This window comes from Anolis sagrei, chromosome 5 (genome assembly GCF_037176765.1).
Source record: "Anolis sagrei isolate rAnoSag1 chromosome 5, rAnoSag1.mat, whole genome shotgun sequence".
Lineage (NCBI taxonomy): Eukaryota > Metazoa > Chordata > Lepidosauria > Squamata > Dactyloidae > Anolis > Anolis sagrei.
In genome coordinates, this window is record NC_090025.1 from 5,730,813 (window position 1) to 5,757,743 (window position 26,931).

The 26,931-nt window shown below is 43.1% G+C and overlaps 1 protein-coding gene across 2 annotated transcripts in view; it reads left to right on the plus strand.

The window, feature by feature from the left end:
* ALMS1 (ALMS1 centrosome and basal body associated protein) overlaps positions 1-26,931 on the plus strand; it is a 121,961-nt gene that overhangs the window by 30,949 nt on the left and 64,081 nt on the right. For both annotated transcript variants that reach the window (XM_067468541.1, XM_067468540.1), the window contains exons 4-7: positions 10,384-10,504; positions 12,089-14,285; positions 21,076-21,235; positions 22,565-23,941. In XM_067468541.1, the coding sequence (XP_067324642.1) occupies positions 10,384-10,504; positions 12,089-14,285; positions 21,076-21,235; positions 22,565-23,941 (3,855 nt within the window). The remainder of the gene's footprint in view (positions 1-10,383; positions 10,505-12,088; positions 14,286-21,075; positions 21,236-22,564; positions 23,942-26,931) is intronic.

Below are 26,931 nucleotides of genomic sequence, written 5' to 3' on the forward strand. Positions count from 1 at the left end.
CTTGAGGAACAAACCAGGTCTTCCTCTGTCTGCTCCGGCAACTACCGGCGATGGAAGCAGAGTGTGTGCAGTGAAGCAACCGGCTCTGCAAGCAGAGTAATTTGTTTCGTTAATGTCATTCCTCCAAAGAGCTCAAGGCAGTGTTTATGGGCTCCTTCCATTTAATGTGGGTAGTATAAATGGATGATGAGGGAAAGTGTGCATGTGGGGCTCATACTGGAGGTGTGAAGGATGGTGTAGAATATGTATTACAAGATGGGTTTTGAATTGTGGGGTTATTTATTTTGTATCAAAAGCATAGCATAAATGAGTATAAAACCAATAAAAATAGAAGGAGCACAGGTGGCTAAATATCTTTTGACCAAAAATGGACAACAGCAATGGCATTGTCTGTAGCCTCCAACAATTCTTTGAGAGCTTGAGAGCAGTACGTGTGAAAAAGATCTTGGAGACCTTGTGGACAACAAGTTAAACATGAGCCAACAATGTGATGTGGCGGCAAAAAAAAGCCAATGGGATTTTGGCCTGCATCAATAGGAGCATAGTGTCTAGATCCAGGGAAGTCATGCTCCCCATGCTCTATTCCGCTTTGGTTAGAACACACCTGGAATATTGTGTCCAATTCTGGGCGCCACAATTCAAAAGAGATATTGACAAGCTGGAATGTGTCCAGAGGAGAGCGACTAAAATGATCAGGGGTCTGGAGAACAAGCCCTATGAGGAGCGGCTTAAGGATCTGGGCATGTTTAGCCTGAAGAAGAGAAGGTTGAAAGGAGATATGATAGCCATGTATAAATATGTGAGAGGAAGTCACAGGGAGGAGAGAGCAAGCCTGTATTCTGCTTCCCTGGAGACTAGGACACAATGGAACACTGGCTTCAAACTACAAGAAAGGAGATTCCATCTGAACATGAGGAAGAACTTCCTGACTGTGAGAGCCATTCAGCAGTGGAACTCTCTGCCCCGGAGTGTGGTGGAGGCTCCATCTTTGGAAGCTTTTAAACAGAGGCTGGATGGCCATCTGTCAGTTGTGATTTGAATGCAATATTCCTGCTTCTTGGCAGGGGTTGGACTGGATGGCCCATGAGGTCTCTTCCAACTCTTTGATTCCTCTGTACACGAGGCAGGGCATAGTGGACAAGCATACAGATGCGGAGTTGTTTGTTCACACAAGGTTTGGGATTTTTTTAGGTAGTGCCATTTTGTCAGGTTTCCATTTGTTCTACCCACTCCACCTCTGAGTCTGTTCAGGACTTCCAAGTTGCCCATTCTTGGTTTGTCCCTGGAAGAAGACCCATCCAGTTGGGATTTCTTGGTCTATCTGCCCAGAGGGATACCCTTGCTGTTGCTAGGGAGACGCCAAGAGGATTGGTAGTTCTCATGAAGCTTTTCCTTGATTTGAGTCTACTGGGAGGAGGCTGGTAGCCAGGCAGTGGGGGGCTTTCACAGTATTCAACCTTATTTCTCTCACATTTAGCAGCAAATTCCTGTCGCACATGGGGGGGGGGCAGTGCCCGCAAGCTTGTAGAGCAGTGTTTCTCAACCTGGGGGTCGGGACCCCCGAGGGGGTTGCGAGGGGGTGTCAGAGGGGTTGCCAAAGACCATAAGAAAACACAGTATTTTCTGATGGTCATGGGGATTCCATGGGGGAAGTTTGAGTCAATTCTATCATTGGTGGCGTTCAGAATGTTCTTTGATTGTAATGAACTATAAATCCCAGCAACTACAACTCCCAAATGTCAAGATCTATTTTCCCCAGACTCCACCAGTGTTCACATTTGGGCATATTGAGTATTCATGCCAAGTTTGGTCCAGATCCACCACTGCACGAGTCCACAGTGCTCTCTGAATATAGGTGAACTACAACTCCCAAACTCAAGGCCAATGCCCATCAAACCCTTCCAGTGTTTTCCATTGGTCATGGGAGCCAAGATTGGTTCAAATCCATTGCTGGTGGAGTTCAGAATGCTCTTTGATTATAAGTGAACTATAAATCCCAGAAACTACAACTCCCAAATTACAAAATCAATCCTTCCCCAACCCCACTAGCATTGACATTTGGGTGTATTGGGTATTTGTGCCCAGTTTGGTCCAGTGAATGAAAATACACCCTGCATATCAGATATTTTCATTATGATTTATAACAGTAGTAAAATGACTGTTATGAAGTAGCAACGAAAACAATATTATGGTTGGGGGTCACCACAACATGAGGGACTGTATTAAGGGGTCACGGCATTAGGAAGGTTGAGAACCACTGTTGTAGAGTTTATCAACAAGTGTAGGTTTAAGACATCCTGTGATTATTCAGCATGTTTCATTCAATGCTATGTTCACTTGCTTTCCATGGGCAGACCTATGCCAATCAGGGCAGTCATACTCGGCAGTTGAGTAAGACAAGTCTAATGTTGATGTTACTAATTTTGGGTCTGCACCCCATATTCTGCCAGTAAATTATTTTGTGCAGCTACTTTGTGCTTGGTGTTCAAGCAGTGTTTTCTATATGCTAGTGTTCGATCTAAGGTGACACCGAGATATTTAGGATGGAAACAATGTTCAAGCTCTTGACCTTTCCACATGACTTTCAATTTCCTGTTGGCTTCGCGGTTGCATAGGTGGAAAGCACACACTTGTGTCTTGGCAGGATTAGGCTTTAGGTGATTATCTTTGTAATGGGGTAAAATGGTTCTCCCCCACATCACTTTTAGCTTGATTGACAAATGGCATCCCTTGTTCAATATACCTATGTACTGGGAGATGGTATTTGCTGTTGAAAGAGGCGTTACAATGTCTATAAGTCAACCTTATGCATAAGTCGAGGGTAGGTTTTGGGCAAAATGATAATGACCCATGGAGATGTCGAGGGACATTTTGTGGTGAGAGGATAGTGCCAGGGATCCGCTGCCACTATTTTCCCACCCAGTCGCTCAAAAAGGCTAGGAGTGGTTTCACAGTGGAGAGAATAGAGGGATTTGTGCTTCTTTTAGGTTCTCCCAGGACAGATTAAGCTCTTACCTTTCACCACTCTACTCAGAGGAAGGGAACAAATCCTTAAAAAAAATTAATGTACAGTGCTCACATTAATCTGTAGCTAGGTTGGCCCATGTTTTTTGGGTTGATATTTTGAAGATAATTTCTAGACTTATACATGATTATCTACAGCTGTATAGCATTTGTCTTTATGCCCCCCATCAGATGTGTATGCATTTTGTTTTCAAATCTTGTGAATGTGATTCTCAGAGAAATGGGAGGGGAGCTGAATAGGTTGGTGGCTGGCCTTAGTGCTCTTTTGCTCTGGCGAATAAGAATCTTCTCAATATTCCTTCTCTTGCTACAACAGCTGTGTATGTGTTCTTTTTTCTCATATTCAAAATACAGATTGAACATTTCTCATTTCTGCCATTTCACATATACGTAGTCTTTGTATACCTCTCGATCCTTGCTAATACAGTACATACTACAATACTTATGTTGTGTATTTTGTATATGTGTTGCACTCCAAGGGCTGGAACCACCTCTGTACTGAACACACACTCCAGTTCAAGGTAAAATAGCAAAGTAGTTTATTGAAGAATATATAAAGCAATTCAGCAAAATAGTATAAAAAAACCAAAGTCCAAATATTAGGAATAACCTGCAGAAATCAAAATACAGGAGTAGCATCAAGAACCAGGAATACAAAAGCAGAATAAATCCGAAACATGAAATTCAGGAACGTGGAATCATGAGACCTGAACAAAAGGAAACCTGGAACTAGAAATCCCCTGACTTGACAATAGATCTATACTCAATCACCAACGTTGCCTGGACTAATGGACCTATCTGCTGGGCTAGCTAATAGAGAGAAAATCATACTTTATCCCCTGGGAAACTGATAGGGCTTTGTTGCTAACAATGGCTTTTGTACACTTTCCTGAGAAGCCTTAGACCCGTCGCAAACTCTGTTCCTGCGAGAGAAAACCTTGCTAGCATGTCCCTGACGTCACGAGACTCCGCCTCTCTCCCCGCCCCTTTCTCTGCCCCTTTCTCCATGCGAGCGTGGTTTTTCCTTTGCTAGGGCAGCATTGCCCGCATTTTCTCTCAGTTGGCAGAATTCAACTGAGAGAAAATGCGGGCAATGCTGCCCTAGCAAAGGAAAAACCACGCTCGCAAAGAGAAAGGGGTGGAGAAAGGGGCGGGGAGAGAGGCGCAGGCTCATGACGTCAGGGACTTGCTAGCAAGGGTTTCTCCAGCAGGAACCTAGTTTGCGACGGGCCTTATGTTGACGAAATGTAAATCTCCTATCTAACTGCTCATTAGTCTGTCTACCTGGACTTTAATTTTCGTCCTCTGAGCTCAGATCTGCTTGTGACCTCCCAGCAAACTGCCTTTTCGGACTATGGCCTTCAGACACAGACTGTTCATTTTCAGGGTTTAGAATCCCTTCCTTAGCTTTCCTGCTGACTTGCAGGCCCAAAATCCCCAGTGTCATCAGGATGACTAACAGGCTCAGAATCCCCAGAGAAACCAGGTGCACGCACAATCAAAGGCTGAACTACAACAATATGCAAATATTCCACCATCTGAATAAATCCCAAAATCTCAAGCACTTCTGGCTCCAAGCATTTTGGATAAGGGATACTCGATCCAAAGTTGTCATTAAAAGCTTTGGGTAAGACAAAGGAAGGGTATAAAAGCAAAGTATCAAATGGAGTAGTCAGAGACCTGTGGTTGCTGAGCTGGAGGGAAGGAGGTGTGTTTGGAAGAGGCAGGGATGGTTGCATGGTGGAGGCTATAGCGAAAGGCCTTTGGCTTCAATAAAGGAATGGTAGTTAAGTTCATCAGGCAAATGCCAAAGATATGGCTCAAATAATTATTCTGGATGTTATTGTTATATTTATTTATATCCCGATCTCTTCCCATTGCAGGTGTACTTCAGTTAATGAAGTAGATGTGTTTTCGTTTTTAACTTAACAGAAAATCTTGTATCAGAGGCAGAAATAACATGAAAAGAGTAGGGATAGGTTCCTATATCACAGAAAAGAAGGAGTTCAACACCTTTCAGCAAACATTTTATTTAAAGTTAGGAATATGCGCATGTGAAATGATGCATCTTCTTCCCCAAAATCTTCGTTGTGAAGGAGTGCACATTCCTTTAAAAAAAAGGTATTTCACAGAGCTATCCTGCTAATGGACTGAATTGGCAGAAATGACTTCTCTGCTGGGCTTGCACCTACATTTCGGAATATTTAGTCAAGAGCAGCAGCCACATCTTGGCATTCAGACTTGTCAGCAACAGACGATAAGATGATGCAGGATCAGATTGCTTGCTCAGTAAATTTAGTCAGGGGAGAAGAAGGAGACCTTGAGAACTATCAGACTGCTAAAAGATTATGGGATTGGTATACATTTGAGCATCAGGCATATAAATGGCTCACTGTTAAATAGAACTGGAAAAGTTTCCTCAAATCATAACATGCAAGGATGGGAAAGAATTGTAACCTTGAGCTTTCCAAAAAGAAAGCAGAACAGGATGTGGCCCCCTTGGCGCTTACCTCCGGCCCTCCTCATTATATAAATAAAAATGTAATGTTCATTGGTGGGATTAAAATAACTCCAAAACCACTGGACAAATTGACACCAAATCTGGACACAATACACCTATCAGGTCAACGAGTGACCATCGCTCATAAAAACACTGAAAAACACAGCAGAAGAGACTTAAAAAGCAAAAAAAAAAAAAATACATTACAACTCATGTGCAAAACCACATATATACACAAACACACACATATACACAAATATATACACACACTAGCTGTGCCCTGCCACGCATTGCTGTGGCCTGTAGTAAGAATTTTCGAAGTAGAGGTAGATATCTGCACTTTTATGAAAGAGAGGTACCTACCTATTCCTCCCCCTCCCCTTTTTTCCCTTCCCCTTTCTCTCCTTTCTTCCTTCTCTGCCTCTTTCTTTCATTCCTTCTTTCACACTTTGGTTTCATCCTTCCTTCTCTCTTTCCTTCCTTCACTCCCCCTTTCTCTACTTCTTCCTTTGTCTCATTTCTTCCCTCCCTGTTTCCTTGCTTCTTTCACTTTTATTGCTTTTTCTCCCTTCCTTCCTTCCTTCCTTCCTTCCTTCCTTCCTTCCTTCCTTCTTTACCTTTTTCCTGCCTTTCCTTTCCTTTCTACTTTATCTTCTTCCTTTCTTCGGTACCTCTTTCTTTCTTTCTTTCTTTCTTTCTTTCTTTCTTTCCTTCCTTCCTTCCTCCCTTCCTTCTTTCTTTCCCTCCCTCCCTGTCTGTTCTCCCCCAATACCATGGTAGAGTCCCTTCTAACTCTTTGTTTTTTTTATTATTGTTGGTCACACCTTGTGTTGTGAGACATTCTGTTGCCAAATTTGGGGTCATTTGGCCCCGTAGTTTTTTTTGTTTTTAGGGTACTAAAGCATTATATATATAGATATATACATGCATTAACACATATACACAGACTGGGCCACAGCAATGCATGGCAGGGGACGGCTAGTATATGAATAATCAGATCTGCAGAAGTAAACTCATCTATTTGGAGGGCCAACTATATTTCACCTTGGGTATTTGGGTATCTTGATTTCCCTAAAAACAAACAAAATTGAGATATGTTTTAGTTGTCTGAAAATCTTGGTAGTTCTTTTCCGCTTTTTCTGGTTCTGTGATATCTTTCTGAAAGGCATTGTTGTGATCTCAATTTTGCATGCACAATAATCCAATTATGCTTGCATCGCAGGTTACTATAAGAACCTGACAGTATTGATGGTTTTATCCCTTCTGTAATAATATGAAGCACAGAAAATCTGCCTTTATGCAGCAGCAGTTGATGCAAACTGGGTTGTTGTGCTTGTGGAATGATCCAACCTGATCTTGTGCTCTTTTCCTTGATTAGCCATTATCTGAAAAATGTCTCCCGCAATCAGTCTGTTGGGCATTCAGATGTTGTAAGCGTCTGTTTGTAGCAACAGGTAAATCGAGGTGCCAAAAAGCCCTGGCAACTTTGAACAACAACGAAGTGAAACTTATATTTAGCAATAGCCTTCATACCTCTTACTGTTTAATTGCTAATTGTATAGATTGCGCAAACAGCAGGGGAAGCGTTCAGAGGATGTGAGGTGTATTTTGCTTCATAAAATAATGAGAGACTACTGATTTGCAGAATGCACATTTCTCCCCTTAAACTGCGTAGTACACAAGGGGAGGGGGAGAGAAGAGTAGGACAGACAGAAAATGGACCTTTTGTTTCTGAAGCTTTCCCTTACTTTCAGCCTGGTTGCTGGGTAACTGCAAACACAATACATGCTTATGTTATCCTATTCTAAGCCTTGGAAACGGTGCCTTGTTCGCAGCATTGCTGTTTCTGGCTTCTTGTTTACAGTGTGGGTCCTTTGGGTTGAAAAGTTCAGATTCTTCTCCAGAGAAGGAAGATATCAGGGGACCAGATATATTATGAAAACCCCCTCGATGGACTGTCACCTTGTCGTGGTGAGGGGCTTGCGTGTTCCAAAGTAACCCATTTAAGGTGGAATCAAGTGTCAAACAAGGATATGTTATTGCCCCAAACTTATTTTCCATGTATTGTCGAAGGCTTTCATGGCCGGAATCACTGGGTTGTTGTAGGTTTTTTCGGGCTGTATGGCCATGGTCTAGAGGCATTCTCTCCTGACGTTTCACCTGCACTTTGGCAACCATCCTCAGAGGTAGTGAGGTCTGTTGGAATTAGGCAAAAGCATTTATATATCTGTGGCATGACCAGGGTGAGACAAAGGACTCTTCTCTGCTAGAGCTAGGTGTGAATGTTTCAACTGACCACCTTGATTAGCCTACTTCCAACAGACCTCACTACCTCTGAGGATGCTTGCCAAAGTGCAGGCGAAACGTCAGGAAAGAATGCCTCTAGACCATGGCCATACAGCCCGAAAAAACCTACAACAACCCACTTATTTTCCATCTTTATTGCTATGATATTTCATCTTCTTCTTGGGAAGCTTACCACCAGAGTGGAAATCATCTATCAGACAGATGGCAAGCTATTTAACCTCAGCAGACTGAAAGCCAAAACCAAGGTTACAACATCTGTTATAGAGATGTTATATAGCTCCAATATGCTGATGACAACTTGTCTGTGCGCATTCAGAAGAAGACCTACAAGCAACTCTAAACACCTTTGCAGAAGCATACGAGAAGCTCAGCCTGTCATTGAACATCGAGAAAACCAAAGTGCTGTTCCAGCAGTCACCAGCCAATCCCTCTCCAATGCCAGAAATACAGCTTAACGGTGCAACAGAAGAAAATGTTGACCATTTCTGCTTCCTTGACCTCTCCACCAAAGTCAACATTGACAACACCGCCTGAGCTCTGCGAGTACAGCATTTTTCCAAATAAAGCAGAGAGTGTTTGAGGACTGGGGAATCTGTAGGGATACAAAGGTGCTTGTTTATAAAGCTATTGTCCTCCCAACCCTGCTATACGTCTAAGAGATGTGGACTATCTACAGACGTCACATGCAACTCCTGGAACGATTCCATCAGCTCTGCCTCTGAAAATCCTGCAAATTTCGCGGGAAAACAATCGGACAAATGTCAACATGCTGGAAAAAGCAAAGAGCACCAGCATTGAAGTGATGCTCCTCTGCCAGCAACTCCACTGGACCAGCCACATTGTCTGAATTCCCAACCACCGTCTCCCAAAGCAGTTGTTCTACTCCGAACCCAAGAACGGAAAACGGAATGTTGGAGGACAGGAAAAAGATTTAAAGACGGACTCAAAGCCAAACTTAAAAACGGTGGCATTGACACTGAGAACTGAGAAGCCCTGGCCTTTGAGCGCTCCAGCTGGAGGTCAGCTAGAGCGCTGACCAGCAGTGCTGTAGAATTTGAAGAGGTACGAATGGAGGGCGAAAGAGCGAAACATGGGTTGGACTGGATGGCCCACGAGGCCTATTCCAACTCTATGATTCTATTATTCAAAGCCCGAGTCGGATTGCGCACCTGACTGTTAAGCCTAGCTTACTGTCCACCTAAGCAGTTTGAAAACAGCTGACCTGTGAGTAGAGAAATTAGGGACCGTTTAAAGGGGGAGGTATTTTGCAACATCACAAAAATGTCAGGAATCAAAGAGCAAGGAGGAAATACGATCAAAACGACTTGGCGTCATAGTGGATGAAGTGACAGCACCCCTGTGTGGCCGGAATCGAGCATAATCTCCAGGCGTTGAAGTTGAAATGCCAAAATACTTCTATCTGTCTGTGTCTTGTATGTCTAAAAACGGCATTTAATGTTTGACATGTATGTGATCTACCCTGAGTCTCCTTTTTAGGGTGAGAAGAGTGGAATATAAATACTGTAAATAAATAAATAAACTGTTCTAGAAGAGGCAGAATTGCAGGTTATAGGTGTGAAAATCGACCTAGCCATCAGTTTCAGAAAGAGAATGCTCTTCACAGAAGTGTGAAGACTATTAGAGCACCTTTGAGACTAGCTCGGAGAAAGATGTTTGCAGCGTAAGCTTTTAATAGTCTCAGACTACATCATATGCTTGGAGCGGAGATGTAGGTGAAATATCTGAATCTATGCAGGACATCTTTTACGCAATTAAACTCCAAGGTGTTACAAGGCCCCTTCTCTAGAAACGTTCAAAAAGAACCTTAAAACCTGGCTCTTCCACTGCGCTTTTGGTGAGTAGGTGCACAATATGACACCATTGCACCCCTCAACGCTCTTCCCACTGGAATACACGCCCTCCAAATTGGAAGTTTAGCTTTACAACTATGTATGTTTTACTAGTTCCCCTGAAGATAACTTGCTCCTATTTGTATCTCATTAGAGTCTTAGAATCGTTTTTATCTTGTACATGTGGCCCGCCCATTGTTATTGTGATTGTGCTTATTGGAATGTTATTTTATGACTGTGTTTATAATTTTTTTCCTTGATGTAATTTGATGATGTTGTTTATTGTTTATGCTCTGGCTTTATTCTGTTGTAATATGTTGGCCCCATGTAAGCTGCTCCGAGTCCCCATTGGGGAGATGGTGGCGGGGTATAAATAAAGATTATTATTATTATTATTATTATTATTATTATTATTATTATTATTGCACTTGAGGTTGTTTCGTTCCCTTATTCTGTCATTATTTTTCTTTTCAGTGATAATGTGATCTTTATAAAGATGACTATATACCATTTTTGCAAGCTGTGTATTTCAGTTTGATTCATCGTTTTGTTGTCTAATGTTGCTGCATGACAGAGTTTTTCACCATCCTTGGTGCCTGGCGCCCACTCCAGGTGCCACGGCAGGAGCATTAGTCAGGCTTTGATTAGTAAACCATGACTTTTCAGTCTTGCCGTATCACCATATTCTTTGTGATTTGACAGATATTCAGGACAGTTGCCTCTCCCCGAGATTCCCACTTCTGGCGACCTATTCGACTCAGGGCCAAACGTTCTTCAACGAGACCGTCTTCCAACCAACAGAAATGGATTTTGCTGTTTTGAGGTAAATCTCCTGGCTTGAGCTCTTGTGAGTTGATTTGTTCAAGACTGTGGATTTGTTTGAATTTGCATGGGTCTTGTCCAAGTGTTGATCAATTTTAGCTTGACTTGTAACTCAATTTGTGCCTTTGTTTGGCTCCGGTTGCCTCTCTTTGTCAGATTCTGTGGCATGTGAACAAAAAGAGGTGGGCATAGAGCAGAGGTCCTCAAACTTTTCAAACAGAGGACCACCAGTTTCCCATCAGGCCAAAGGCTGTGCCTATACCTCTGCTACCACCTGCCATCAAATGTGAAGTTTTCCATAAATCTCACAGCCACCACCTAGAGTGAGGGCTTTCCCTTGTCTTCACCTCTGTCCCCAATGTTGCTTTAAACACCAGCCGTGGGGGCCTTGTAGAGTCTTCCCCCCTTCCTCTTTCTTCTACCCCCAAGATACCTGCATGTGATACTAGGCAACTTATATCCCCACAAAATGTCATACATCTTTAATAACTGCGGCTACCAAAGATACTATGCTTTCTAATATATAGCATTCCCAGAGGCCAAAAGCATATAAATACAAAATCAATGCTTTATTAGCAAAAGTTGAAGGTAACAAAACATTTAGAACACAGCTCGCACTCTCAAGCAATCTGCTCTTAGCTAATTTGATTCCTAAATGTCAGAATCCTGGTATTTCCCTGCTGTGCTTTGTGCAATGTGTCCTTAGGTGTTAGAACTGTTTTCCAGTGGAATTGAAAAGATATATATATACACACACACACGCACACACCATCCCCTGCCACGTGTTGCTGTGGTCCAGTCTGTGTATATGTATTTTATGTGTGTATATATATTTGTGTATATGTGTTTGAGTATATATATATATGTGTGTGTGCGTATATGTCTGTATATATTTGTGTATTTATATGTGTACATGCAGATTGTGTATATGTGTGTGCTTATCTATATGCATATTTGTGTGTATATATGTATGTATGTGGATATGTATATGTGTGTGCATGTATATATGTATGTGTGCATGTATATGTGCATGTGTATATGTATATATGTGTGTATGTATATGTATGTGTATATGGGTATATTTGTGTGTGTTTGTGCATATATATACGTGTGTGTGTGTGAATGTTTGCATGTGCATATGTATATGAGTGTTATGTGTATATGTATATATGGTGTATTTTTTGGATTTTTAAGTCTGTTCCACTGGGGTTTTTTGTGTGCGTGTGCGTTTATGGGTGATGGACACTCGTTGGACTGTTAGGTGTATTGTGTCCAAATTTCGTGTCAATTCGTCCAGTGGTTTTTGAGTTATATTAAGCCCGCAAACGAACATTACATTTTTATTTATGTAGGTAGATGTATATATACACACACACACACACACAATTCAGAAAAGTATTTTCAGTGACCAAAAGGTTTCTGCCTAATTCTTGTAGAGAAAATTCCAAAAGCAACAGCTAGGAATCAGTAATGGAGTGTGTTGTCCATTGATCCTTTACTGATTCTTAGATTCTTGCATTTCTCCTTGGCTCTACTAGGTTGCAATGAAGGATATTTTCACCCCCCCTCCCGTCTTCTGTTTCAGAGGGATTCCAGATGTTTCCAATGCTGCTTTTGAGGAGACTTCCAGACGTCTGCCAATGAGAGAAGCTATGCGACTGGCAGCCATGGAAATTGGCTCAGACCCTTCCATTGATGACCTCTCTTTGACTCAGCACCCACTGGCTATGAGCGCTGTCGCACCTTACAATACCAGTCTGTCCCAGCATCCCCTTTCTCTTTCTGGGAACGTGCCTAATGAGCAGAGGAATCATAATACAGAAGAATCACTTTTTCTCCGAAAGGATTGTAAAACCTTTGCCTCCAAGGATGAGATTTCTGGAGTCTTCTCTTCACCAAAGTTGCCAAACCAGCAGTTGTCACCTGTTCTTACTCCAACTGAGCCCTGTGGCCCTTTCCTAGGCCAGGATCTCTTCCTTTTGGACAGCACTGTGCCAGCACCTCTCCTGCTTGAAATCCTGGAAAAAGACGTGGGGTTGTCCAAGCAACATGGATCTTCTGAGAGTTCTTCTGGGAAAACTGTTGTGGAAAAAGATCCAGAAGAAAATGAAATGAGTCAGCTAATGGAGGATGTTGTTTTGATAGAGAAGGAGCCAGAAACATCTGTAGAACCACATCAGCAAGGAAAAACCATTCCTGAACTTGGCTTAATGATAGATTCAGAAGGAAAGCCTGCTAGAATTGATGGAGGTGCCAAAAAAGTATCAGCAAACACTCCAGAGGCATTGGTTTCCATTGGGGGGCTCAGGATGGGTTTGGAGGACTCTTGCAGCAATGCTGGGGGAACCTCAAGACCTCTGCAGAATATGCCACAACTGCAGCAAGTCTCTGAATTAGGAGAACAGAAAAGGAAGCTTGTTCCTTGCCAGCCAGTCGCTGTGGCTGATGAATATGGCGATAAGGGTAACAAGCAGTTGATGATGGAAACTCAGAAGGGAGCAAGTAAGAATGAGCCCACACTCTTAGATTTCACCATAGAGAGAGAGCACAAGGATACTTGGATTTCACCTTCTTTTAACGAGGGGTCATTTTTTGGACACCTGGCTCATCCAGTTCATCATTCCACCCCAGGATTTTTTGCAACTCGAAAGTTGGAAACTTCTGGTGCAGCCATAGCCACCAAGCCTTTCCCCTTGTCTCCTCTTTCTTGTTTACATGAGGAGATTTCTAAGAATCCTTCTGGCAAGATGCATGTTTCTTCTGTGGAAGAGCCCCGTGTCCATTCTGTGAGTGACACCTGTGTGCCTTTTCCTGAAAAGCCTCTGACCCTTCAAAGCAAGGAAGAGGGAAAAAATGAAACCAGTGGAGGCCTCCAAGGTCAGCGCCCTCTAAAAGGCAGGATTAAGTCCCTACCTTCTCTTAATTTCATGGAGAAAGTAGGGGCCTGGAACACGAGCCAGTCAGCTGAGAAGATGTCGGATGCTTTGGCCGTACATGGCCCAGGAGGCATCTCCCCTCGACAGAAGGCCTTCAGTGCCATTGCGGATTCCTTAAATAGCATCTTGTTGAAGCATCAGAGCCAGGTTGATCTCAAGGCAGGGCCAGTGGCATCCTTTGGTGAACCTAAGTCCACAGCTTATGAGAAAAGGTCACCCCATGCTTTACCGCTTACTAGGTCCCAGTCTGAAAACTCTGTGATTCTAATCAGCAGAGAAATGTCTAAGGCTGAAGGAGGGCATGAAAAAACCCAGGGCTTTGATCTTGCTCCCAAAGAAGATGAGAATCAGGTATCAGGAGATGCAGAGGTTAAGCAAAGCAAGGCTAACAATGATGTAGAAGCTCTACTTCTCCAGCCTCTCACAGCGGTTTTAGTCTCTGCCATGTCCAGTGATGAAGAAGCAGTTGAACTTGTCACCAGTGGAAAGGGATCTAACCCAGATAATTTTATTACTAGTGAAAGAGTCGCAGAACTCCTGAGGGAACAAAGCAGTTCTCTTAATGATTGCCAAGAAAAGCCTGGTGGCTCTCCAGATACGACTCAGGAGTTGCCAGGCTTTCATCTTAGTGCCAACCGGATCACTTTGGACCATTTTACAGATGTTTCACCAGACAGCTTAAATCAGCTAACTAGTTCTGGGGCAGGCAGCTGCCTTGACTTGAGGCTTTCTTCAGGACCATCTTCAAGGCGGTCTTCAGCTATTTCTGGGAAGTTGCAAAGCAGTCTCGAAGACATACTACAAACTCCAGATGACAGAGAGATGAATATAGAAGAGAGAATACCGGTAAGTTCATATTTCATTGCCAGTTACCATTTTTAACAACCTTTTCTTTAGCAGGCTCCATTGCTATGCCTGATTATCATCATCTTATCTTACGATTTGTTTAATGTGTTTGGAGGTTGGGCATCCCTTGCCCAGAATACTGAAATGCAAAATACTCCAAATTGTCCACATGGGTGTTGGAGATAGTGATGCCCTGATTATACAGAAGTTTTCAAAAATAAACATGTATGATTTAAAGCACTGTTGGTATTTTTTTTTTTTTAAAACTCTATACAGTATGCTTTATGTGTTTGGAACAGATACCTGCAGTTTCATTTACCCACATCTGACAAAATATGACCTCATCGGGGATTTTCTAGGTCCTCCAACATGATTCTATGGAATCTTTCTGCTGTAAGTTGACCATGGAGGACATACGATGCATAAAGAGGTGTCAACTCTAGCCATTTCTTCGTTCCTCTGCTGTGATTCAGTGGTATGCTTTTGCAGGAAGTTGTACAATCAGTAAAGTTGGCTGTTACTTGTTATGTCATGTTATGTTATTTATTTACAGCATTTATATTCCGCCCTTCTCACCCTGAAGGGGACTCAGAACAGATCACAGAATACATACATGGTAAACATTCAGTGCCGTTAAACAGACAGGAAAGACAACAGATGGAGGTATTATGTCGGCATTTTTCCCAACTTAGGCATCCTGGAGGTTATTATTGCTTCTGGCTGCAGGAGGATGTGGTTGCTCCATCCTCTGATGAAGAGCCTTGATCACAGACTTCCTCCTTCCTTTCATCACTGGCATTTTCTGCTACTTTCTTTTTATGGTGCTGTAAAATACCTCCCTGCTTAAGCAGTGCCTAATTGTCACGTTGCCAGGGCTCTGCCTTATTTAGGTAGAGATGAATCAAACTCCCAGTTTTATCAAACAGTTTAATTAAAACGGCACTTACTTGTTGGCTGTTTTAATAGACCAAAACATAAAACATAAAGGTAGCACTCAGTCACAGAATAAACAAAAACTGATAGCAAAAACAACTCCGTAGTCAAAAGGGTCCAGTCCAGTGGTCAAATGCTGAGAGTTCAATAAACAAAGTCCAAGGATCAGGAGTCTATACCGTAGTCAAAAGCCAGTCCAAAGGTTCAAGGTTCCAGGATTCCAAGATTACAGGAGACAGGTCAGGATACCGAAAAATCCAACAAACCTGGGGGAAAAACCAGCAGCATCCACCACCAAAATACAACAGATACTTTTCTCCCAAAGATCAGTCTCAAGGTTAGCTCCTTAAATCCAGTAACAGCCAGCTGCAACCCATCTCCTGCACACCTCCACCCCTAATTGCTTTCACCCATGAACTCCCATTTACATATTACCAAACCCTCTAGAACTAATACATTAACCTTTTCATCGCCAACCGCCATCAACTGCAGAACATATGACACTAATTTCTCTGGTCACAACTCACAGCTGTTTTTGAATTGCTTAGGTGGACAGTGAGCTGGGCTGATGGTCAAGTGCTCACCCTGACCCAGGCTTTGAACTGCCAACCTTTCAATTGTTGTGGCCTGTTGTTGCTGGTGATTAACCAGCTGTGCTAAAGCCCAGCCCAGACTTTACTACTTGTGTTAAGGCTGGGAATGTATCTTTTGCAAATACAGGAATTGTATTGTAATGATAAAAAAATGCAGCCTGCAAACCCCATTAGGAAACCTTTTTGCCCAGCCATTTCATTGCTAAATGCCTGCTTATATAAATAGGTCTGCTCTTTCCCTGTTCTGTTCTCCTGCTTCATTTCCTGCAGCGCTCCAGGTAAAATGCCTTAAATGGCCTTCCTTTCTGGCACGGTAAATTGCACATTTTTTGTGTGGGGAGGGCAGCTCCAGATGAATGCTCCGGCACATAAAACTGAGAGACATGCAGCCCTGTGGTAAGGGCTGTTCCATTCTAAGCATATATATATAAATAGCCATGCTTTCCTGAAGTGAGGCAAGGTGCTAACATTGAAGCAGTTAGCTTAACTGCCAAAGTCAATCAAGCGAGACTTCAGGCGCAAGGTTGACAAGAGATGCAGGAACTGAGCGATGGGGGGCCTAACATTCAGTGACGGCTGCATTAAAGGGCTCCGTGTGACCTCCCAGCTTCTCTCTTCTAGGATGGTGTTCTGTGATCTCCTGTGTCAGGAATTGGCTCTGTGATAGACTCTATTAAAGCTTTCCCACAACAACACATCTCTACTTTTTCAACAAAGTTGGAAAGAACAGTCATTTTTGAAAGGAAACACACTTTTCCTGCCTCCTGGTGGCATCATATAGGAGCCCTCTCCTGTCTTGCAATTTTGCTCATTTCCGCATCCAGTATGCCTGTACCCGGCTAACAACATTAAAAGGCATTTAGTAAACCTTAACATTTAAAACTGCATCTAGTAAGCCTTAACGTTTAGGTATGAGGCATGTTTATCAATCCACCATGCCCACAGAATAACCCTAAAACATTCATATAAAGGGGCAATAAGGAAGTCTGTAGAAGGAACAAAGCAGGTAGCAATCTAGACAGGTTATGCAGTGCAGAGGGATGCAGCTTGTATCGGTTTGGCTGGGTAAAGAAAACTGTTGTGACTCAGCTTGACTGTGTCTGAAGATGAGCTGTTTGGGCGTTCTGAGCCTGACTTTGGCCTGCAGGATGACGAGGAGGCTGATGGGTTACAGATCCCAGTACATGTTTCAGATGGGGCTGATAGTGTGGCTGCTGAAGGAGAAACAGCAAATCAGTTCTCAGGGGAAAGGACTGTTCCTGCAGTTAGAGAGAATGATAGCGAGAGTGAATTCCCACATGGCCAGGTGGAGGATCCATCCCAGCTGGACCCAGATAAGGGGTTGCATAGCCTTGAAGATAATGAATTAATGAGCAGACCAGATCGTTTGCAATTAAGACTTCGGAGAAGCACTCGCTTGGCCAGCAAGCGAGAAGCCAAAGGTGCCAAAGGTCAACGCAATGCTTTCATATTCGCAAAAGGTATTTAGTCTTGTAGCTGACAGTTTTTGTCAGTCCAACATTGCTCTTCCCATGTTAACTTCTGGAGATTTTCCTTGGCTTTTAGCAGCACGCTTCTGGTTTCCTGAGTTTGGAATTTGTAACTGTAAAACATTTTCAACTGTTTACCATGGACTTTTGTTTGACCATTGCTAAAGGATTATACTTCATGTTTTTGCCTTTGGATCTTGGGAACTCTGCCATTGCATTTAAGTCTCTGTTTTGCCTATGGAATGATTGCATTTCTTTGTTTTGATTTTGCTTTTCTCAATAAACTACAAAAACCTACAGCTTTGGTGTGGTTGTGTCTGGAGCAAGGTGAATACTACCCTGAGTTGCAACAAAAACATCTTCTACCCAAACATGGCTTTATTGGGGTGATAGATCCTACTTGTGATATGCAATGTGTTGGAGCTCAGCCTGTGATTGTGTTTAAGGACCAGGGTGCTTTAGATGTGGGGAGTGATGACAATGATTTTCAAAATGGCAATGGTCTGGTCAATGATATTGATGCAGAGAATGACCAGGAGATCTCTGTTCAAAGTGTAGTTTCCCATGAGAATGTCTCTGAAGGGTGTGGGGATGATGGTGTGCTCCCTGAATTGCTACCAGAGAGTTCTCTTGATTTGGGGCTTGAGAACAGCTCAGCACCTGGCCCAGCTGCAGAAATTAATGAGCAAATAGATAGACAGGAGGAGATTAGTCAAAACAGAAAAGCTGAAAAGTAGCTTCGGCGTTCTGCCAGGCTTAGAGAGAAAGAGATAAGAGACTCTAAGCTAAAGTGAAACCAATTTCTGAGCACTTGGAACATAGCTTAATGAAGAGATAAAAGTCCCAAGTACACGATATGTAGACAGATGAAGCATTGTTTGGAATCAAGTCAAGATCTCGTCCTTGTTTCTTGGTAGCTTTGCTTGGAAAAGTTTCATGCTTAAGTGCCATATTTCATGGTTTTGATTCTTGGATTCTATGATTTTATGTTCATGCCTTGGACTCATGTTTCCTGGTTTCCTGGGTTTTATTGGAGTTGCTTTGCATTTGTTTTTCATGGACTTCGATGGACTATTACCCTAGACTACTTTGTTCCGGCTTATCTTCCTACCTAATTGGATTTACTTATTGCTTTAACGTGCTTTTTTTACTTTACTGCTTTTTAATTATCTTCAATAAAAGGATTTTTTTCCTACTCAACTGTGTGATGTTTAAAGTCAGAGGGCCTTTCCTGGTCTGGAATTCAACACAATGGGATTTTTGTGAACCTGCACACCATCTGTTGAGATAGCTGCTCCTTAGGTAATGGAAATCAGCAGATGAGAAACAGCACTACAGGGACAAGAGCACAAATGAGTGAATTGATATTCCAAAAGAATAACTTTTTTGCTGTAAAGAAGTGGTTGAAGGCAGAACTGACTGTTTCAGAGGGTGTAAGATTCTTCATTTTTGTGGATCTTTTAAAACAGGTTGGATGGATATCAGTGTGCTTTACTTATGTATGTAGGGATATTTGGTATCTATAGGAGAGTGTAGTGTAACCAGTACTATGATTGCGCTTGTGGTAGAAGACCGGAGGGAACATAGGGCTAGGCTTTAGAACAGCTGGTTAATCTCCAGCAGCAACAGATCACACTCATCAAAAGGGTTGGCAGTTCAGAACCCGTGTTAGGGGGCACCTGACCTTCAGCACAGCTCACTGTCCACCTAAGCAGCTTGAAAACAGCTGGGAGTAGAGAAATTGGGTATCCCTTAAGCTGGGAGGTATTTTACGGCACCATAAAAAGGAAATACCGGAAAATGCTGGCAGTGAAAGAAAAGAGGAAGTCTGTGATCAAGAGTTCTTCGTCATAGAGGATGGAGTGACATCACCTTCCTGTGGCCAGAATCAAGCACAACCTCCAGGATGCCAAAGCCGGGAAAAATGCTGACATATACCTCTATCTGTTGTCTGTCCTGTCTGTTTAACAGCACTGAATGTTTGTTGTGTATGTGATCCACTCTGAGTCTCCTTTGAGGTGAGAAGAGTAGAATATAAACTCAGTAAGTAAATAAATAAATAAATAAGTAAGTAAGTAAGTAAATAAACACACCGGCTGATGCCCTGGCGAAAAGTTAAAAACTTACTTTTATTGCTGCAAATAATACATTCCGTATAAAATAATAGATAAACAAACAAAAAGAGTTCTAACTATGGTAGAAGAGTCTAATATTGACTCTCATGTATGTAAGACATCTTGAGACAGAGAGAGGTCTCATGATGCTTCCTTCTCAAACAGAGTTTGATAAGGGAAGAAGGGGAAATGAACTTTTCGTTCAGACAGGAAGCCAAATGCCTTGAGTTACATAGATTTCAGAAACAGGTGAAAAAATAAACCAGCAGCCCTAAACCACAGGGTTCCTTCTGTCCTTAATTGCTCTATTTACAAATGTTGATACTTCTTCACTTTCAACAGTGTATTTTTTAGTATTGGACTAGAGAGCTCTTTTAGTCCCTTCCAACTTTATGATTATATGTTTTTGGGAATAAAGAAATGTTTGCGATCTCTTGGACTTGTCCTACTCAGGCTTGCAGGTTTTTGTAAAGGGCATAGAAAAGGAATGCGTCAGGACAATTAAAAAGGCTGGGTCAAGAGTGATACAAATTGAAATAAGATGGGACCCGCATTTGGGTACAGTATTGTAATAGAGAAACGACAAAAGTGGAGACGGGCTATTTCCAGGGGCCTGTTAGGAGAATGACCAGGGAAATATATAGGGGGGTAGGCCGTGTCCAGACAGTGTCTGGGCTGAGCTAGCACTGGTCACTCTCAAGATTTGTTGAAACCACCAAGTCTTCAAACTCTTACGAAAAGAAGGGAGGGATGGGGCCTGTCTTATTTCCCTTGGAAGGGTGTTTCAGAGGTGGGGGGCCACCACCAAGAAGGCCCTCTCTCTCGTCCCCACCAACCATCCTTGTGACGAAGGTGGGAGCGAGAGGAGGGCCACCCCGAAGGATCTTCGAGATCGCACCAGCTCATAGGTGGAGATACGATTGCGAAGATAGGTGGGCCCGAACCGTTTAAGGTGAGGAAATTGATCCCTCTCTCTCATCCCCACCAACCAATGCTTTAAATCAGGATCATGGGGTTGTGGCTGGAAATTATGTCTGAATTCAGTATCTGGAGGCCTTGGAACCAATGTTTTCCAATGTTTTGGTAATGAAGTTGGGCTCATTCTTCTTGACACAAGGTTGTTTCTTCCATTGAAATGAATACTGTACTGAAAAAGGAATGTTAAAAAGCATTATCATGACTGTCTAGGAGAGAGAGAATGAGAGACAGAGACATGTACGCATAAAGAGAGAGATTGAGATTAATTCTCTCTGGCATCTCTTGATTTTGCATTTTTCTTTAGCTCAGCATTGTGAAAAATTGTTTAAAAGGATAGGAGAAGGTGTCATTCCTGATTTCTCTTCCCGCCCTCACCTTCCCTGCTTTAGCTGGGCACTAATAAAAACTGAAGACTTAAACAAGACTTGGTTGTTTATAAAGAGATTTAGCCAGCTCTCCTGTAAATTTAGTTTATCTCCGCATCAGGACTTTTCAGAGTAAGCCATGCGTTTGTCATGCCTTCTGTAGAGACTCACCTGTACAGTTATTTCTGTCTACAGATTTCATTGTGAAGTCCTTGTGGCGTAGTGGTGGGGCTGGTGAAATTTCAGACTGTACGTTGCATCAAGCCAAGCGGACTTGATTGCTTTTCCAGCTTAATTCTCTCCCTCTCTTTCATCAGGTATACCTCCACAACCTTGGCATCGATCAGTCACCTTCATCCATATTGACTCCATTCATGCCTCGAGGGCCAATCAGAGAAATTGAATTGTCTCCAACTGAGCTCAGGACGCTGAAGGCATCCACTGATTTGTTAACACATCGCATGCAGGGATCGGAAGGTATGGAGCAAAATGTGTGGGCCTGTGTTCATGGAGATGAGGAGCTGTGGAGTTCCAATAGCGCAATGCATCCAGCTTGGGAGACATTCTGCCATGAATATCAGTTGGGTGACAAATACTGGTTTTAGTAATAACAATGTATTTATTTCATGTCAAAAGCATTGCACACATAAGTAAAACAGTGAAAAAGAGAAGGTGGCTAAATATTTTTTGACCAAAACTGGGCAATAGCGACCACATTTTCTGTGTTGTTGTTGTTGATGTTCATTCGTTCAGTCGTTACCGACTCTTTGTGACGAGGGACAGGGCCTTCTTGGTGGTGGCTCCCCACCTGTGGAACTCACTCCCCTGTGAAATCATGTCAACAACATTCCTCCTCACCTTCAGGAGGAAATTGAAAACGTGGTTATGGGACCAGACCTTTGTGTAGCTGGCAGATAATTGACAATGATAATGATGATAATGTTATGGAAAATGGACTATGGACAGGCTTCTGATTGTGTTGTGCTCGCTGAATTGGTTTCTACATAAGGCTAGACAGCCAGTATTATTGCACTTTTTATTAATGTACTTTTCATTTTAAATCTAATTTTAAAATTAATTTACTGTGTTCGTATATGTAATTCATAGAATCATAGAATCATAGAGTTGGAAGCAGGAATATTGCATTCAAATCACCCCTGACAGATGGCCATTCAGCCTCTGTTTAAAAGCTTCCAAAGAAGGAGCTTCCACCACACTCTGGGGCAGAGAGTTCCACTGCTGAACGGCTCTCACAGTCAGGAAGTTCTTCCTCATGTTCAGGAGGAATCTCCTTTCTTGTAGTTTGAAGCCATTGTTTCGTGTCCTAGTCTCCAAGGAAGCAGAAAACAAGCTTGCTCCCTCCTCCCTGTGACTTCCTCTCACTTATTTATACATGGCTATCATATCTCCTCTCAGCCTTCTCTTCTTCAGGCTAAACATGCCCAGCACTTTAAGCCGCTCCTCATAGGGCTTGTTCTCCAGACCCTTGATCGTTTTAGTCACCCTCCTCTGGACCCATTCCAGCTTGTCAATATCTCTCTTGAATTGTGGTGCCCAGAATTGGACACAATATTCCACGTGTGGTCTAACCAAAGCAGAATAGAGGGGTAGCAAGGAAGCTTGCTCCCTCCTCCCTGTGACTTCCTCTCACATATTTATACATTATATTAATTGCTCTATGTATTATTTATATGTAATGGCATCGAATTGTCCCTGGGGTTGAGAAGGGCGGGGTACAAATGTTTGAAATAAATAAAATAAATAAGATGTACTGTGGATTCCTAAGCATTGTTTGTTTTCTTCTAGGAGGCCCTCACTCTGTGGTTAATGCAACGCAGTCAAGCTTTAACTCTTCCATTTTAAGTGGGACAGTTCCAGCAGGATCGCAAACTGGCCCTGGCAGTCCACTGCCCACGGAGCTTCGGTCACAGTCTTCTGTCTGCCATCAGTTCCAGCGTCCTGCTTCCCCAGCACCAGGGTCAGAGGGCACCTCTGAATCCTCAGTTGCTCTGCAGTCAGCAGAACGGAGTCAAGTAACCCCAGAAGTTCCCTCTGATTCTCATTCTGAAGAGCAAAAAAAGCCAGAATGTGTACAGGCACCGACAATCAGAATTGATGCGGAGGAGCTTGCAGTAAGCAAAGCAAAACCATTTTCCGGCTCCGAAGCTCAAGAAAATATTGAAAAAAGTATGAATAGAGAAAACACTTCTTTGCATGTCGTTTCCGAAGAAGAAAAAGAGGATTCCTTCATAAGGTTGAAAACACTGAAGGAAATTGAGAAACTTCTGGCAGAGACAGCAAGCAGACCTTCAGATAGAAATGTTAATGCCGGCTCCTCATTTTGCTCTTCTGCCGAACCCAGTTGCTCATTGGAACAAATGAAAAACATCAATGGCTCTGGAAGTTTTGGACCAGTCACTGGGACTAGTGCAGGGTTCCAGAGAGTGTGGTCCTGGGATGAGACGCTCAGCAGGCAAAACGTTCAAGATGGCAACCTGCGCGCCAAACCCCTCAGCCTCACTGGTAGCTTGAAATGGGAAGGCTTGCTTGCTGGAGATTTTGGCAGCAAGGGGGGAGCTGCACCAGAAGAAATGAGGCCAGCAGGCGAAGCGTACATTGAGGAGGTCAGGAAAGTCAAGCCCGGGGGACGGTCTGAGCCAGAAGGTTGCAACAGTGTAGTGTCAAATAAAAGCCTGCCTGTTTCTGGAAATGATGCTGCAAAGAGCGGCTTGGCTAGCCCCAGAGATCTCACAGAACTCCAGGCTACTTTTACTGTAAAGCCTTCGAATGTGCTGGAAAACGTTCCACAAATTTTGGAGAAAACCAAAGGAGGAGGCAGCAGCAAAGAGATGGGTAGCAGCCATGCAAGTGAAAACAGCAGCAGTATGGACTCACTGGGTATCAGAGTGAAACATCTTCTGCAATATGAACGTCCTGTCCCACACAAATCTCACTGGTTCAGTGAGCAGGAGCCCATTGGAGGTGGCTCCAAACAAGGCTCACTTGGGGCCGGTTTAGCTGGTAGCAAAGGGGGGAACTCCAGGGCTGCTCAGAGCGACAATAGCAGCAGCAGCTTGGACTCTCTGGCTGTCCGCGTCAGAAGCCTTCTGGAAGAGGAGCGTCCTGTGATGCACGCCATTGAGATCCTACAGAGTGCTGAAGAAGAAGAAGCAAAAGTCCATGGTAGGTAACTTCTAGGCTTGTTTGATCCAAAAAAAAAAAAAAAAAGGTTCAAAACTTATTTCGGATGTAGGTGGTGCTGGTGGTTCGATTCTAAAGCCACCACCTTTAAAAATATTTTTTTCCCCCCAAAACTCTCCGAAACTTCCGAAACAGCTTAGTTAATGGCAGATACTCATGTGCAGTAGGAAAAAACAGCACTGGCGCTGGGGAAACTTCAGGGGCTCTTTTACTCAGGCCACTCCTGACCAAGGGGCTCTTCCACTCCAGGCCTGTCTCGGCAGTTGCTGCATATGGTAGGGACGAGGCTGCCATTTTTGAGCTCCCCCCACCATATGCAGCAACCACAGATTCTCCAATCCGGATTGGAAGTTTCAGGACCCGCTCTATAAGACGACTCCCATGCATAAGGCTACTCCAGCGTATAAGACTACTCCCACATATAAGATGACCCCTGACTTTTAAGGAGATTTTCTTGGGTTAAAAAGTAGTCTTATACGCCTGAATATACAGTAAAAGCAAAGCAATAACAAATCAAAACAACATAAATCAGCGTAACAAAATAACAAGCATCAAGAGTAACACCAGACTAATTTTTTTTTGGGGGGGGGGGGACGACAAGGACCACTATGCAAGCTGGATTAAAGAATAAGGTGGTTCAATAAGGTGGATAGCAACATATGATAGCATAGGAAATAACACGGAAACAGCAATTTAACAGGATCGATTCAGCTTAAACTTAAGAATTCAGGTTGAATGATTATTCAGATGACGATCAGGGAGTAGGGTTTTGTACACAGACTTCCAGGAAACCCAAATGGGCTGGACCTAAGAGACTCAGGGAAGTTTTGATGGATTTAAGGAGATGTCAAGAAGGAAAGATAAACAGAAATGTGATTTTTCAAGCTGTTTGTATTCTAGAAAAACAACCTGTCTACTTGCCTGAAAAGTAGCCTTGCTCATCAAATGAGTTCAGTGCATATTACCCAGCTTGTACTTACAAATAGCCTTCTAATTTGCAACCCACAATGGAGTGAATAGCTGTTTGTGTTCTGTATTTCTCAGGATAAATTTGTCTCCATAGTGGAACAATCACATAATTGTTTGACAACTCGGGCTGCTGCTGTGGTCACTGAAAAGGAAAACACACAGGACTGGCTTTCTAAAGTGGCAAATTGGGCAGCTAAAATCAGTGCAAGTTTTGATAGATTTGTGTTGTCAAAGGCTTTCATGGCCAGAATCACTGGTTGTTGTGAGTTTTCTAGGCTGCAGGCCATGTTCCAGAAGTATTTCCCCCTGAAGTTTTGACCACATCTATGCCTGCCATAGAGGTGGGCAAAACGTCAGAAGAGAATACGTGTGAAACATGGCCATACAGCTTGGAAAACAAACAGCAAAGCAGTGATATATTTGCTTCACGGTTAACACACTATAAGATGATGATGATGATGATGATGATGATGATGATGATAATGATAATAATAATAAATCTATACACATAATAAAACTGAAAATCTGTATGTGTGTATGTGGCAAAGGTGTCTGTTCACACAGACAGCCTCCGGCCCCCCCAAATAGGCTATTGTTCCCAGTGCTGAGAAGACAGTAAGTCACTCTCTTGAAGGACATTGCAGGTTATAGTGAGCACATCCCAGTGTTCCTTTCTGTCTTCATTTGCACAACCCCACCCACTGCTTCTCCCTTATCCCTTTCCAACCCTTTCCTATGGCACACAGCAAACAGAGGAATTGATCAGCAACTGAACATACTGGAGAGGTTTGGAGAGAATTCACGATGATTTATAGGAGTTGTAGGGACTGGGATGCATAGTTCACCTGCAATCTAAGAGCACTCTGAACTGCACCAACGATGGACCTGGAGCTCACTTGGCACACAGGCCCACCGTGGGCAATTGTCCATACTTGCAAAGTTTAGAGGTGATTCCCCTGGGAGTTGTAGTTCACTCTTATCCAGAGAACAGTGAACCCAGCCAACAATGGATCTGGACCAAACTTGGCACCCAACATGGCCAACTGTGCATACTGGCTGGGCTTGGAGGTGATTGCCCTGGGGTCTGGGAGTTGTAGTTCACCCTTATCTAAATATCACTGAACCCAGCTCCTGTCGGATCTGGACTAAACTTGGCACACAGACCCAACATGGCCAACTAAGTAATGACAGGGTTTAGGAAGAACTGATCCACGATTCTGGAAATTGTAGTTCACTCACATCCTTATGCATTTTCTATGGGAACATTCATTAAAAAACAAAAAAGAAAAACTTTTTTTCCTAATAAATAGCATTACCAAAGTGATATTACCAAACTTCACAAAACAAACAATGCCTTCTCAAATAACCCGGGCACCGCCGGGTCACCAAGCTAGTAAATAAATTAAAAAAACTTTATTTTTACCCCGTCACCATCTCCCCAAGAGGACTCGGAGCGGCTTACACGAGGCCAAGCCCAACAACACATCAATAAAACAAAAAACAATAAGCAAAAAACGCTCCCCCAAACAATACAATTAATATAACTCACAGATAAACAGTAATACGCCAGGCCAAATGTAATAGTTTAAAATTTAAAAAATAAACGCTGGCCATGAACAGAGGTAGGATGTATCTGTCAGTAGGGTTTTAAAAGAAATGAAGGGAGAGCAACCCAGCGAGTAGTTAAAGTGCTTCTGAGGACATTTTGCTGGGGATTATTTCCTTATTCAGGGAAGGCACACTGGAACAGCCATGTTTTCAGGCTCCTCCTAAAGACTACCAAGGTGGGGGCTTGCCTGATATCCTTAGAAAGTGAGTTCCAGACTCGGGGGGCCACCACAGAGAAGGCCCTCTCCCTCGTCCCCACCAATCGTTCCTGTGAAGGGGGCGGGAGCGAGAGCAGGGCCTTTCCAGATGATTGAAGAGATCGTATGGGTTCGTACACAGAAATGCAGTCACGCAGGTGGGCAGGTCCCAAACCATTCAGGACTTTGTAGGTAAGA